The sequence below is a fragment of the Thalassophryne amazonica genome, chromosome 20 (genome assembly GCF_902500255.1).
Source record: "Thalassophryne amazonica chromosome 20, fThaAma1.1, whole genome shotgun sequence".
NCBI lineage: Eukaryota > Metazoa > Chordata > Actinopteri > Batrachoidiformes > Batrachoididae > Thalassophryne > Thalassophryne amazonica.
The window spans coordinates 46,873,178-46,885,350 of NC_047122.1; the positions used below are offsets into that span (position 1 = coordinate 46,873,178).

The 12,173-nt window shown below is 42.5% G+C and overlaps 2 protein-coding genes across 2 annotated transcripts in view; one reads left to right on the forward strand and one right to left on the reverse strand.

The window, feature by feature from the left end:
• Positions 1–7,850, forward strand: part of cfap300 (cilia and flagella associated protein 300) — a 41,818-nt gene extending 33,968 nt beyond the window's left edge. Inside the window, exons 8-9 of the transcript XR_004558002.1 lie at positions 6,117–6,278; positions 7,740–7,850. The gene's annotated coding sequence lies outside the window, so the exon portion shown is untranslated. The remainder of the gene's footprint in view (positions 1–6,116; positions 6,279–7,739) is intronic.
• Positions 1–12,173, reverse strand: part of LOC117501302 (potassium voltage-gated channel subfamily KQT member 4) — a 107,390-nt gene that overhangs the window by 14,201 nt on the left and 81,016 nt on the right. Inside the window, 8 exon segments of the mRNA XM_034160151.1 lie at positions 2,526–2,557; positions 2,559–2,652; positions 5,857–5,945; positions 6,045–6,140; positions 6,212–6,322; positions 7,677–7,802; positions 8,358–8,533; positions 11,060–11,186. Coding sequence (XP_034016042.1) covers positions 2,526–2,557; positions 2,559–2,652; positions 5,857–5,945; positions 6,045–6,140; positions 6,212–6,322; positions 7,677–7,802; positions 8,358–8,533; positions 11,060–11,186 — 851 coding nt within the window.

Consider the following 12,173-nt stretch of genomic DNA (forward strand, 5'->3'; position numbering starts at 1 on the left):
TGACTCAGCGGTTCATGTTTGCAGCTAGCTGAGACAGCTAACTGTTGTGGATTTGATTATGTTTGTTCTTTTCTAAGCACTCGATTATAAATATGAGATAATATGGCTTGCTGTGTGGTTAATTGTAGTAAATGACCAAGTAACAAGTCGGTGCACCAATATTTCTGTTGAGGGGAATTTTAGTATTATTTCATTTGTATATTACCAACATTGAACAAATTACTGGGTAGCAAGTGCTTGCTAACGTTAGCACTACTGTTACTGTTAGGTAATATGCCGGTTATGAAAACCACCGCCCAGTCTGCAAACAAAAATATGAGCTAATGAAACACCCAAACCAAGGTTATACCATCTTTAGCTTATTTTGAAAATCAGGGATGGGGGGTGCTTTTGGGCTTCCTTCCTCCCAGGTTACGTTGGTCTTGCCTAGAGTCCCTTTGTGCAGAGCGTAGCAACATGACGAGCGGAAGAAAAAAATGGTCACATGACTTGTGGTGCCGTTTGGGGTCAAAATAGCATTTGCTGTTAACCTATCCACATGTAAATACAGCTATTTTATTTAGACAAGATATTTAATGTTCAAACTGATAGACTTTTTTGTGCAAATATTTGCTCATTTTGATATAGATGCCAAATATCTTGTCTTTGTGGTGTATTCAAATGGATATAGGTTGAAGAGGATTTGCAAGTCATTGTATTCTGTTTTTATTTACATTTTACACAACGTCCCAACTTCATTGGAATTGGGGTTGTATTTTCATTAAAAACCCAGAGCAGTCTGGAAGTGCAAAGTAACAGAAGTATAAAATTAAATTTCAGCGCTGACGCTCACCGATTCGAGGAAAGTGGGACTGGAGTCATTTCCATGATTAAAAGCCAGACTGTTGATTTTTTTAAAACTGAGCTCAGACTCACAACTGTTAAATCAAACACAGCAAAAGGCTGTGATTTGATTCTTTTCTGCTTTCACTCTTTCCTCTCATATTTTAACAATTTTTGCAGTGTGCATGCTGATCGCATTTCAGGATCACATACGTTTGGCAGAAAAGTCTGCAAATTTACAATACGGAATCAGAAAAAGAGGAAATGTTCACCTTACCTTTGAATTGGAGGTGATGATTGTAGAAAGAAAAGCTTGTAGAGGGACAAATTAGTCCAGAATAAAGCATAATCCAGCGACAGAGAACTTTAAAACTGTCACGCAGTTCGGCGTCATGACACAGAGTTACAGAGCTGCAGAAGCATGAATCAGGCTTTAAATTAATTAAATAAATCATCATGAATTGTAAATTCATGTAAATTTGATAGCTTAACTATTTTTATATTTATTTTGATAGTACCTGTACATGGATATGTTGCTGTAAGTGGTTAACTGATAAAATAAATAAATAAATAAAACATTGAAAACATAAAAGGTTCATTCAGTAGTTCAGCACAACTGGCCCCAAAATGGCACCATGTTCTCAGTTGTCGTTATTCTCTGAATAAAAGGTCTCTGGTCTTGCCCATGCTCCACGTTTTCCCCACTGTGGGATGGCCAGATGTTAGGCAGTCAGACACTGCCAAGATGTCAATATTTGGAAGCGCCCCATTTCAGCTTCAACCAGCTCAGAGAACCTATGGGTTTGTCCGTTACATACTCTGTGGAAATCACCTGCTGAAATGATCAGTAACAAGTCAAACCTGCACAGTCTTGGTGCTTCATGCCCACCTCTGCTCTATAGCCTGAACTCAGTCAATAATTACTGCACTTCAGATTTTTTCCATTGGAGTTAAGGTGCTGTCCCGGTTTGAAACTCTGAAAATTTTTAACATCCAATCTGAGAGGCAATTGTGGATTACAGAGACACACTCGGTGAGGAGTTGGGTTGGGGTGAGTCATGCAAAAGGTGGTAGGCAATGTTTCACCTGAGTATATTCATCAGTTCAGCCCATGAATCATCACAAGATGGGAACAGGTCATCAAATCAAGCTGCGAAACGTTTATTATTCATATCTGCTGAATGTGCTCCTGTCCTTATGCAAGTCTGATACAGATTAGGTACAGTCAGCCCCTTCCTGGGCTCTTGTTTAAGGTTTGTGCCATGAAACCTGTTGAATCCCATGTGTATACCCCGATATCCCTTAAAGAACAAACCTGCATGGAACGTCTGCCTTCCTGCAAACAGATGAAGGATGGAGGATGTATGGCATGGAGGAGATACAATGGAAATAAAGGGAAAGAAAGGAAAACAGACCAGTGAGTGGACAGTGGAGAAAGTATGACATAGATAGACAAAGACGTGGCGGAGAGGGGTACATTGTCTGGAACATAGTGATCTCAGAAGAAGACTTTGTGAAACATTCTTAGATAGACCACACGCCCATGCAGAAAGGCCTGGGAAGCAGTGGTTAGTCTTTATTGCACCTGTTGAACGGAGGACAACGACTGCTCTACAACACCCGCTCGGTGTTTTTGTGACTCGCGTATGTTGGTGCACACCTGGTCTCTCGATGTTCTGTGTGGGAGGCAATGGCATGCGTACCTGTCCCCCGACAGGTAGGGGGAGCTGTAGGGGCCGCAGCCCAGACAGCAGCGTGTGATGGGAGTTGTGGAGAACCTTCTTGGTATTACGTTGTCGCTGCAGGTGACTGAACAGTAGCGTCAGTTCTCTGACACACACATGCACAAATAAAAATAAAAAAAATAATAATAATAAACACATGGCAGATGAACAAAAGTCAACAAATAGTGACAACTCACAGAAATGCCAAATGATCCAAAGAAGAGGGAAATGTAAGAAACAGGAAATACACAATGTGTAAGTCCAAATTAAGTTCTAATTATTTTCAACTTGTGAAAATATTATTTACATTGCATGAATGGAAAACAGTCATTATTTGTTTTATGTGACACCTAAATAGATCCAGTGGAGTCTTTCATTGGAGAAAAATGCATGCAACCAAAATGAACAGGAAATGGCAACAAAGTGCACCAAAAAAAAAAAGACATAAATCTCACAATGGACCGTTTTTCTATAGAACGGGACAAAAATCATGTAAAATCAACCAAGCAAATGGCAAGGATCTATTTAGGCATTATACAAATGATGTTGATGTGACATGTACCTTTTTTCCGGACGATAGGTTGCTTTTTTTGTTTGTTTGTTTTTAACTAGTTTTGGAGGTCCTATGACTTAAACTCCAATGTTACTTCTATATCTTTTTCTCTTCAAGAGGCTCTTTTATTTTTATATATATACAGTAGTGTTCAGAATAATAGTAGTGCTATGTGACTAAAAAGATTAATTCAGGTTTTGAGTATACGAGGTCTATTAGAAAAGTATCCGTTTTTTTTTAAACTATATGGATTTGAATCACGTGCGATTACATCAGACAAACTTGAACCCTCGTGGGCATGCAAGAGTTTTTCACGACTGTCGGTTGCGTCATTCGCCTGTGGGCAGGCTTTGAGTGAGGAGTGGTCCACCCCTCCCGTCTATTTTTTCATTGTTTAGGAATGGCTCAGAGACTGCCGCTTTGCTTGATCAAAATTTTTCAGAAACTGTAAGGCACATCCGAGTGGACACCATTCGAGAAATTCAGCTGGTTTTCAATGAAAATTTTAAGGGCTGATGAGAGATTATGGAGTGTTACTGCCCAGCTGTTAAACAGTTTCTCGGATACTCACTCGAATGAAAACCATCGAAAGCCACCTGAATTTTACGAAAGGTTATCAACACGGAGGTGTTTCTCTGTGGCGCCGGGCCATGAGCGGCTGCCTGCCGACGCGCGAATCCGTCCGCACGTCTTTCATTACAAAATCTCCTTTAACAGTGGAATGTCCAGATAAACTGCTGATCCCGACCTCTTATGAAACTTCTCTGTTCTCTCACGACGTCCTGGGTCAACAGAGGCTTAAATTTGGAAGTTTTCAGCTCGAAACAGGCTGACGACGGCGGCTCGGAGCGCGGCGCGCCCTCCGGCTCTGTGGGTTGTCCTTAAAGCGACAGTAACACTCCATAATCTCTCATCAGCCCTTAAAATTTTCACCGAAAACCAGCTGAATTTCTCGAATGGTGTCCTTCTCGGATGTGCCTTACAGTTTCTGAAAAAATTTTGATCAAGCAAAGCGGCAGTCTCTGAGCCATTCCTAAACAATGAAAAAATAGACGGGAGGGGTGGACCACTCCTCACTCAAAGCCTGCCCACAGGCGAATGACGCAACCAACAGGCGTGAAAAAACTCACGCATGCGCACGAGGGTTCAAGCTTATCTGATGTAATCGCACGTGATTCAAATCCATATAGTTTTTGAAAAAAATAAAAAGGTCGGTTTCTTTTCTAATAGACCACGAATTTCTTATTGTTACATGGGAAACAAGGTACCAGTAGATTCTCACAAATCCAACAAGACCAAGCATTCATGATATGCACACTCTTAAGGCTATGAAATTGGGCTATTAGTAAAAAAAAAAGTAGAAAAGGGGGTGTTCACAATAATAGTAGTGTGGCATTCAGTCAGTGAGTTTGTCAATTTTGTGGAACAAACAGGTGCAAATCAGGTGTCCCCTATGTAAGGATGAAGCCAGCACCTGTTGAACATGCTTTTCTCTTTGAAAGCCTGAGGAAAATGGGATGTTCAAGATATTGTTCAGAAGAACAGCGTAATTTGATTAAAAAGTTGATTGGAGAGGGGAAAACTTATACGCAGGTGCAACAAATTATAGGCTGTTCATCTACAATGATCGCCAATGCTTTAAAATGGACAAAAAAACAGAGACGCGTGGAAGAAAACGGAAAACAACCATCAAAACGGATAGAAGAATAACCAGAAAAAAGGCTCACCCATTGATCAGCTCCAGGATGATCAAAGACAGTCTAGAGTTACCTGTAAGTGCTGTGACAGTTAGAAGACGCCTGTGTGAAGCTAATTTATTTGCAAGAATCCCCCGCAAAGTGCTTCTGTTAAATAAAAGACGTGCAGAAGGGGTTACAATTTGCCAAAGAACACATCAACTGGCCTAAAGAGAAATGGAGGAATATTTTGTGAACTGATGAGAGTAAAATTGTTCTTTTTGGGTCCAAGGGCCGCAGACAGTTTGTGAGATGACCCCCAAACTCTGAATTCAAGCCACAGTTCACAGTGAAGACAGTGAAGCATGGTGGTGCAAGCATCATGATATGGGCATGTTTCTCCTACTATGATGTTGGGCCTATATATCACATACCAGGTATACCGGGTGTTTCAACAAGACAGTGACCCCAAGCACACTAGTAAATGGGCAAAATCTTGGTCACAAACCAACAAAATGAATGCCTCGCAGATGTGAAGAAATCATGAAAAACAGTGGTTATACAACTAAATACTAGTTTAGTGATTCAGGTTTGCTAAAAAAAGCAGTTTGAACATAATAGTTTTGAGTTTGTAGCGTCAACAGCAGATACTACTATTATTGTGAACATCCTTTTCTACTTTTTTTTTACTAATAGCCCAATTTCATAGCCTTAAGAGTGTGCATATCATGAATGCTTGGTCTTGTTGGATTTGTGAGAATCTACTGAATCTACTGGTACCTTGTTTCCCATGTAACAATAAGAAATATACTCAAAACCTGGATTAACCTTTTTAGTCACATAGCACTACTATTATTCTGAACACTACTGTATATATATATATATATATATATATATATATATATATATATATATATATATATATATATATATACACATTTTTTTTTTTTTTAATATGGGGCAAACAACATTGGAAGTAACTGCCGTGCACGAGTCAAATCTCTGTCTGAGTTTATTTTCAACAAACAGTTCAACAACGTTTTGATGGTGGAATTCATCGGCAAGTGACAGGACGTCCTACCTGAAGGACGGCAGCATGCTGTCATAAAAGTACCATGTGGCTGTTAGATAGGAGCGCTTGGCATCTGTGGAGTAGAGACGCCATGCAGCCTGGAGAAAGACAAACACACAGTGCACACGGCATGATGTGGACGTGCAGAGAGAATCTACACACTGAGGTTATTAGACAACAGCTGGTGTGACTTTTACCTGTATGAGGTTGGCGGCAGGCATCCTCCTTTTCTCAAAGTGCTTTTGCCTGTGCTGCTCTTGAACCTTTAGAGCGAAGCCTGACCCCAGAATTCCCTGAGATCACACCAAAGTCAGTGGTGCTGCCTGAGATGGTGAGGGGTGCGAGCAAGTGTGAAAAGACTTACAGCAGGCAACGCGAAGAAGGAAACTCCCAGAAGAGCGAAGACAGCAGCGAGGAGACGTCCTTGCCAGGTACGGGGAGCCTTATCGCCGTAGCCAATGGTGGTCAGTGTGATCTAAGTGTGGGAGGAAGTACACGCAGGTCAGGTTTGGGAGCATGTGCTGGTGCAACGTCCACCACAGTACAGAACCTCTCGAAAGTGCACATCTGCTTGCTGCAGACAGGTGAAACATAGGGAACCTGTTGACCTTGTTGTGTAGGCCGCCAGAAGAGGCGGTACTGTTGGCCCACCACCAGAGGGCGCCCTGCCTGAAGTGCGGGCTTCAGGCACGAGAGGGCGCTGCCGCCACGGACACAGCCGGGAGTGACAGCTGTCACTCATTCATGCTTCATCATCTCACTCCATAAAACCCAGACTTCATCTCCACCTCATCGCCGAGATATCGTACTTCTATGGAGGTAACCTTCTCAGCCTGCAGATTTAGATAAGTGGTTACACAGACGCTGCACGAGTGTGTGGTAGAGGTGGAGGTAGCATTCCCACCGTTGTTGTTACGGGGTGTACACACACCCACACTTGACTGTCTTTGCTCTTCGCCAGCAGTACCAGATCCGACAGTCGGGGACGGTGATCACCTGGGAATTCGGGACTTGGCGGCTCCAGTATTCACCAGGTTCGGTGGCGGCGGAAATCGTGTGGTTCCGGCTCTTCTCAGGACAGACGTCTTCTATCCTCGAGCCTGCCCACACGTCACCTTTGTGGATTGACTGTTATCAGATTCTGAGATTGTCTGAATATTCGTTGTGCACCTTCACAACATTAAATTGTTACTTTTTGGCTCATCTATTGACCGTTCATTTGCGCCCCCTGTTGTGGGTCCGTGTCACTACACTTTCACAACAGACCTCCAGCCACTGGGGTCCTCAACACTGAGGCACCTGTGTGCTGGATCATGGCCAGGGAAACACACCACATGGACATAAGTCCACAGTAGATGTTCTCTCCTAGTGCAAGCAATAGTCATTATCTTTATAGTCTCCCAGTGCAAGTGATAGTCTTTATCTTTATAGTCTCCCAGTGCAAGCAATAGTCTTTATCTTTATAGTCTCCCAGTGCAAGCAATAGTCTTTATCTGAGTCTCCCAGTGCAAGCCTTTGACACAAAGTACTCAAGGATCCACCAAAGAGATTCAATACCAAAGACATCGGGTCAATGGTTAGCATGCAAGTCTCACAACAATACAGTAAGACAGGAAGCACCAGGACCCTAAAGACCTGGAGCCTTCTTACCCCTGCAAAGACATCAGCATCACCAAACGCCTCTGTCCAGTGACGGCATGACTCCGTAAGTGTGCACTGTGCGATATATTCATCAGAACGTGGGTCAGAGGAATTTGCCCTCTTCTCCTGCAGCGATGCATCATTCATCTCCAAGATTATTTCCTACACATACATTGTGCAGTACTCACCGTTCCCCACCAGAGGGAGTCTGCATAGGTGTTGAATTCAGTGTTGCTGTCTTTCTCTGCCAGGTACACAAGGAAGGAGGCAAAGATCAGGACCAGGAACCCGATATACCAGGCCGTAATCAGCTCCTGGATTAACAGAGAGAGAGAGAGGAATCAATCATTACTGCCAGCAGCTGTCATAATTAGCAGCAACAGCATCTTTGTTGCCGTGATCCCTGCTGTCATTATCGTATCGCTATCAGTATTACTGGCTAAACTCCCAACATCATCACAAACTGGCTCACACTTTGACTTGGCTGAACAGCTGATGAATCATTTCATTGCCGTCACTGCTGCCTGGCCGTGTTCAGCATGTGTCAACTGTTAACACCAGCACAAACACCAACAAATTACTGTCCGACCTGAATATCTAAAGGGGGAGGGGGAGGGGGGTCCTGACAGAGAAAGTGTTACAAAATCCTGAATGGTCATCACTAAATTTGTACTTGTGAGAAAATTACATATCCCAGCGATGACCATCATCAGCCTCCAGCCCTCAGCTTGCACCTGCTCTACATTTTCTGCAGCTTAAAAATGGCTTTGAAGGCAAAATGCACTCAGATCCAAAACCAGAGAAAAATGTGTTTGTGCATTAAGGTGCATCTGAGATGAGTATAAAATTCAGCAGGTGTTCATTCCCACCTTGCTGTGAGCGTAAACCACCGAGCCCAAGAGTTTCCAGGTTCCACCTCGCCGGTCCATACGAACCATGCGCAAAATCTGTAAGAAGCGCATGCTACGCAGGGCCGAGGTGGCAAAGATGTTCCCCTGCGTGCCCGCAGCGATCACCGCCACCGACGCCACAAACACTATGAAATCTGCGAAGAAGATAATGAACAGAAAGAAAACAAAGTGATAAGATGTGCATGGGCAAGAGCGCATATTGGAGATATATTAGTCACTTCACTTTCATTTTTTTTCATAAACTCTCAGATTTGAAGAATAAGGGCAGGGTTCTCACCAGCATTTTTCACAGCACAAGGGGAACTTCGCTGGGCATAGCCACGCGACGAGCTTTGCAGGCACAAGTATTGTAGGAGGGTCCGGGGGCATCCTCACTGAGAACATTTTGAAATATATAACTGTTTGAAACACTATTTCCTGCATTTTGAGGGCCGTTTTGTGTTGCTAAATGACACGTTAAATAATGTGCGACATGTGCGACATTAAAAAAGAAACAAAAAATAGAAAAGCCCCCTATGCTGCTTAAATCACAGCATAGAGGCCCCCTATGCTCAACTGCACTGGTGAGAACCCTGGAGGGATTGCAAAACAGCCACGGGGGAGGAGTTAATCAAAACAGTGCACCAATGTTTCACCCCCTTTCATTGGGGGGGGGGGGGGGGGGTGTTTGAAAAACCCTCTTCTGTTTCAAGATGTAGAATCAGAGGACAAACACCAGTGTCACAGACTGAACAGTCCCCCCTAAAAATCGGTCAACCCTGCCTTCACTGTGCATGCGTCATTAGCCGCGGTTCACTGATTATCACCTTGTTTCTGCTTCAAACTTCAATCAATCAATCAATCAACTTTTTTTTTATATAGCGCCAAATCACAACAAACAGTTGCCCCAAGGCGCTTTATATTGTAAGGCAAGGCCATACAACAATCATGAAAAACCCCAACGGTCAAAACGACCCCCTGTGAGCAAGCACTTGGCAACAGTGGGAAGGAAAAACTCCCTCTTAACAGGAAGAAACCTCCAGCAGAACCAGGCTCAGGGAGGGGCAGTCTTCTGCTGAGACTGGTTGGGGCTGAGGGAAAGAACCAGGAAAAAGACATGCTGTGGAGGGGGGCAGAGATCGATCACTAATGATTAAATGCGGAGTGATGCATACAGAGCAAAAAGAGAAAGAAACAGTGCATCATGGGAACCCCCCCACAGTCTACGTCTAAAGCAGCATAACCAAGGGATAGTCCAGGGTCACCCGATCCAGCCCTAACTATAAGCCTTAGCGAAAAGGAAAGTTTTAAGCCTAATCTTAAAAGTAGAGAGGGTATCTGTCTCCCTGATCTGAATTGGGAGCTGGTTCCACAGGAGAGGAGCCTGAAAGCTGAAGGCTCTGCCTCCCATTCTACTCTTACAAACCCTAGGAACTACAAGTAAGCCTGCAGTCTGAGAGCGAAGCGCTCTATTAGGGTGATATGGTACTACGAGGTCCCTGAGATAAGATGGGACCTGATTATTCAAAACCTTATAAGTAAGAAGAAGAATTTTAAATTCTATTCTAGAATTAACAGGAAGCCAATGAAGAGAGGCCAACACGGGTGAGATATGCTCTCTCCTGCTAGTCCCCGTCAGTACTCTAGCTGCAGCATTTTGAATTAACTGAAGGCTTTTTAGGGAACTTTTAGGACAACCTGATAATAAAGAATTACAATAGTCCAGCCTAGAGGAAATAAATGCATGAATTAGTTTTTCAGCATCACTCTGAGACAAGACCTTTCTGATTTTAGAGATATTGCGTAAATGCAAAAAGGCAGTCCTACATATTTGTTTAATATGCGCTTTGAATGACATATCCTGATCAAAAATGACTCCAAGATTTCTCACAGTATTACTAGAGGTCAGGGAAATGCCATCCAGAGTAAAGATCTGGTTAGACACCATGCTTCTAAGATTTGTGGGGCCAAGTACAATAACTTCAGTTTTATCTGAGTTTAAAAGCAGGAAATTAGAGGTCATCCATGTCTTTATGTCTGTAAGACAATCCTGCAGTTTAGCTAATTGGTGTGTGTCCTCTGGCTTCATGGATAGATAAAGCTGGGTATCATCTGCGTAACAATGAAAATTTAAGCAATACCGTCTAATAATACTGCCTAAGGGAAGCATGTATAAAGTGAATAAAATTGGTCCTAGCACAGAACCTTGTGGAACTCCATAATTAACTTTAGTCTGTGAAGAAGATTCCCCATTTACATGAACAAACTGTAATCTATTAGACAAATATGATTCAAACCACCGCAGCGCAGTGCCTTTAATACCTATGACATGCTCTAATCTCTGTAATAAAATTTTATAGTCAACAGTATCAAAAGCAAACTTCAATCCAGTCATCATCTATCTCAGCAACAGATATCTGAAGCTTTTGTACAACAATCATTTCCACATAAATTCAGCATTATTTCATCATAAAAGACGAAGGAAGTGATCAGAGCGCCGCGGCAACACGAGCTGCTAGCTGATGCGATTGTACATTAAGTTGACTTTATTGACGAGTCTGACCCTTTTGAAAAGTGACCAAGTTACATGTATTTGTACAGAGTTCGGCGATGTTTTCATCTGTCAAAAATGGGCACCAGAGGGCGCTCGGGTAAAGTCCGCAGCAACCCATAGGACTTACCGATGACACAGAAAGGCTTCCTGGCAAATCTCAGCCGTCCCCGCCATCCGCGGTATCGGCAGCAGCAGCCAGCCGCCCAGATTCTGATGAAGTACTCCAACCCAAACACCACAATCATCACAAACTCCTACACACACACACACACAGAGGAAAGTCAGAGACATTAGTCAAAGTGAGAGGAGAATCATCTCATTTCCGATGTGTTCAATTTATTCATGCAACCAATCCAAAAAAAAAAAAAAATTTTTTTTCCAGATTTTGTTTTTATTCATAGATTGTCAGACTTGGTGACAGGCAGCAGTTTCAGACAGTGTCTCATGTGGTAGTTTCCTACAATTTCATCAGTTTCCCTCCAGTTTGAGTCATAACTTCTAAAAACAAAAGTAACTTTTAAGGAAATTTTTTTTTACTTAAAGCACACTTTTGTTTTTCTTCATTTTAATTCATGAATTACTCAACATGTCAGTTTCATTTCACAGTTGTAAATGCTCATTTCCTCTCAGTGTGGAATGGAAATTGTACACAGCCGGTTAAAGCGAAGCAGTTTTGCATTTACGTCCCAAGAGTGTGATGACAAACGGCAAGCAAACATGAGTGTTGGTCACCGTTTATCGAGTGAGTTTTGTCGTATCTGACATAGTTCCGGTTTGGGGGGGGGAGCTAGTTTTCTAATCTACAAGACAGCAAATAAATATGTGTACTGTATGCGAAAGATGTCTTATTTAGTAAAAAGTAAGTGCTCAAAAAGTAAATGAGTCCACCCACCACTTTAATCATATTTTAGATCTTGTTCTGACTTATGGTATGGAAATAGAAGACTTAACAGTATTCCCTGAAAACTCCCTTCTGTCTGATCATTTTTATTAACATTTACATTTACCCTGATGGACTACCCTGCAGTGGGGAATAAGTTTCATTACACTAGAAGTCTTTCAGAAAGCGCTGTAACTAGGTTTAAGGTTATGATTCCTTCTTTATGTTCTCTAATGTCATATACCAACACAGAGCAGAGTAGCTACCTAAACTCTGTAAGGGAGTTAGAGTATCTCGTCAATAGTTTTACATCCTCATTGAAGACAACTTTGGATGCTGTAGCTCCTCTGAAAAAGAGAGC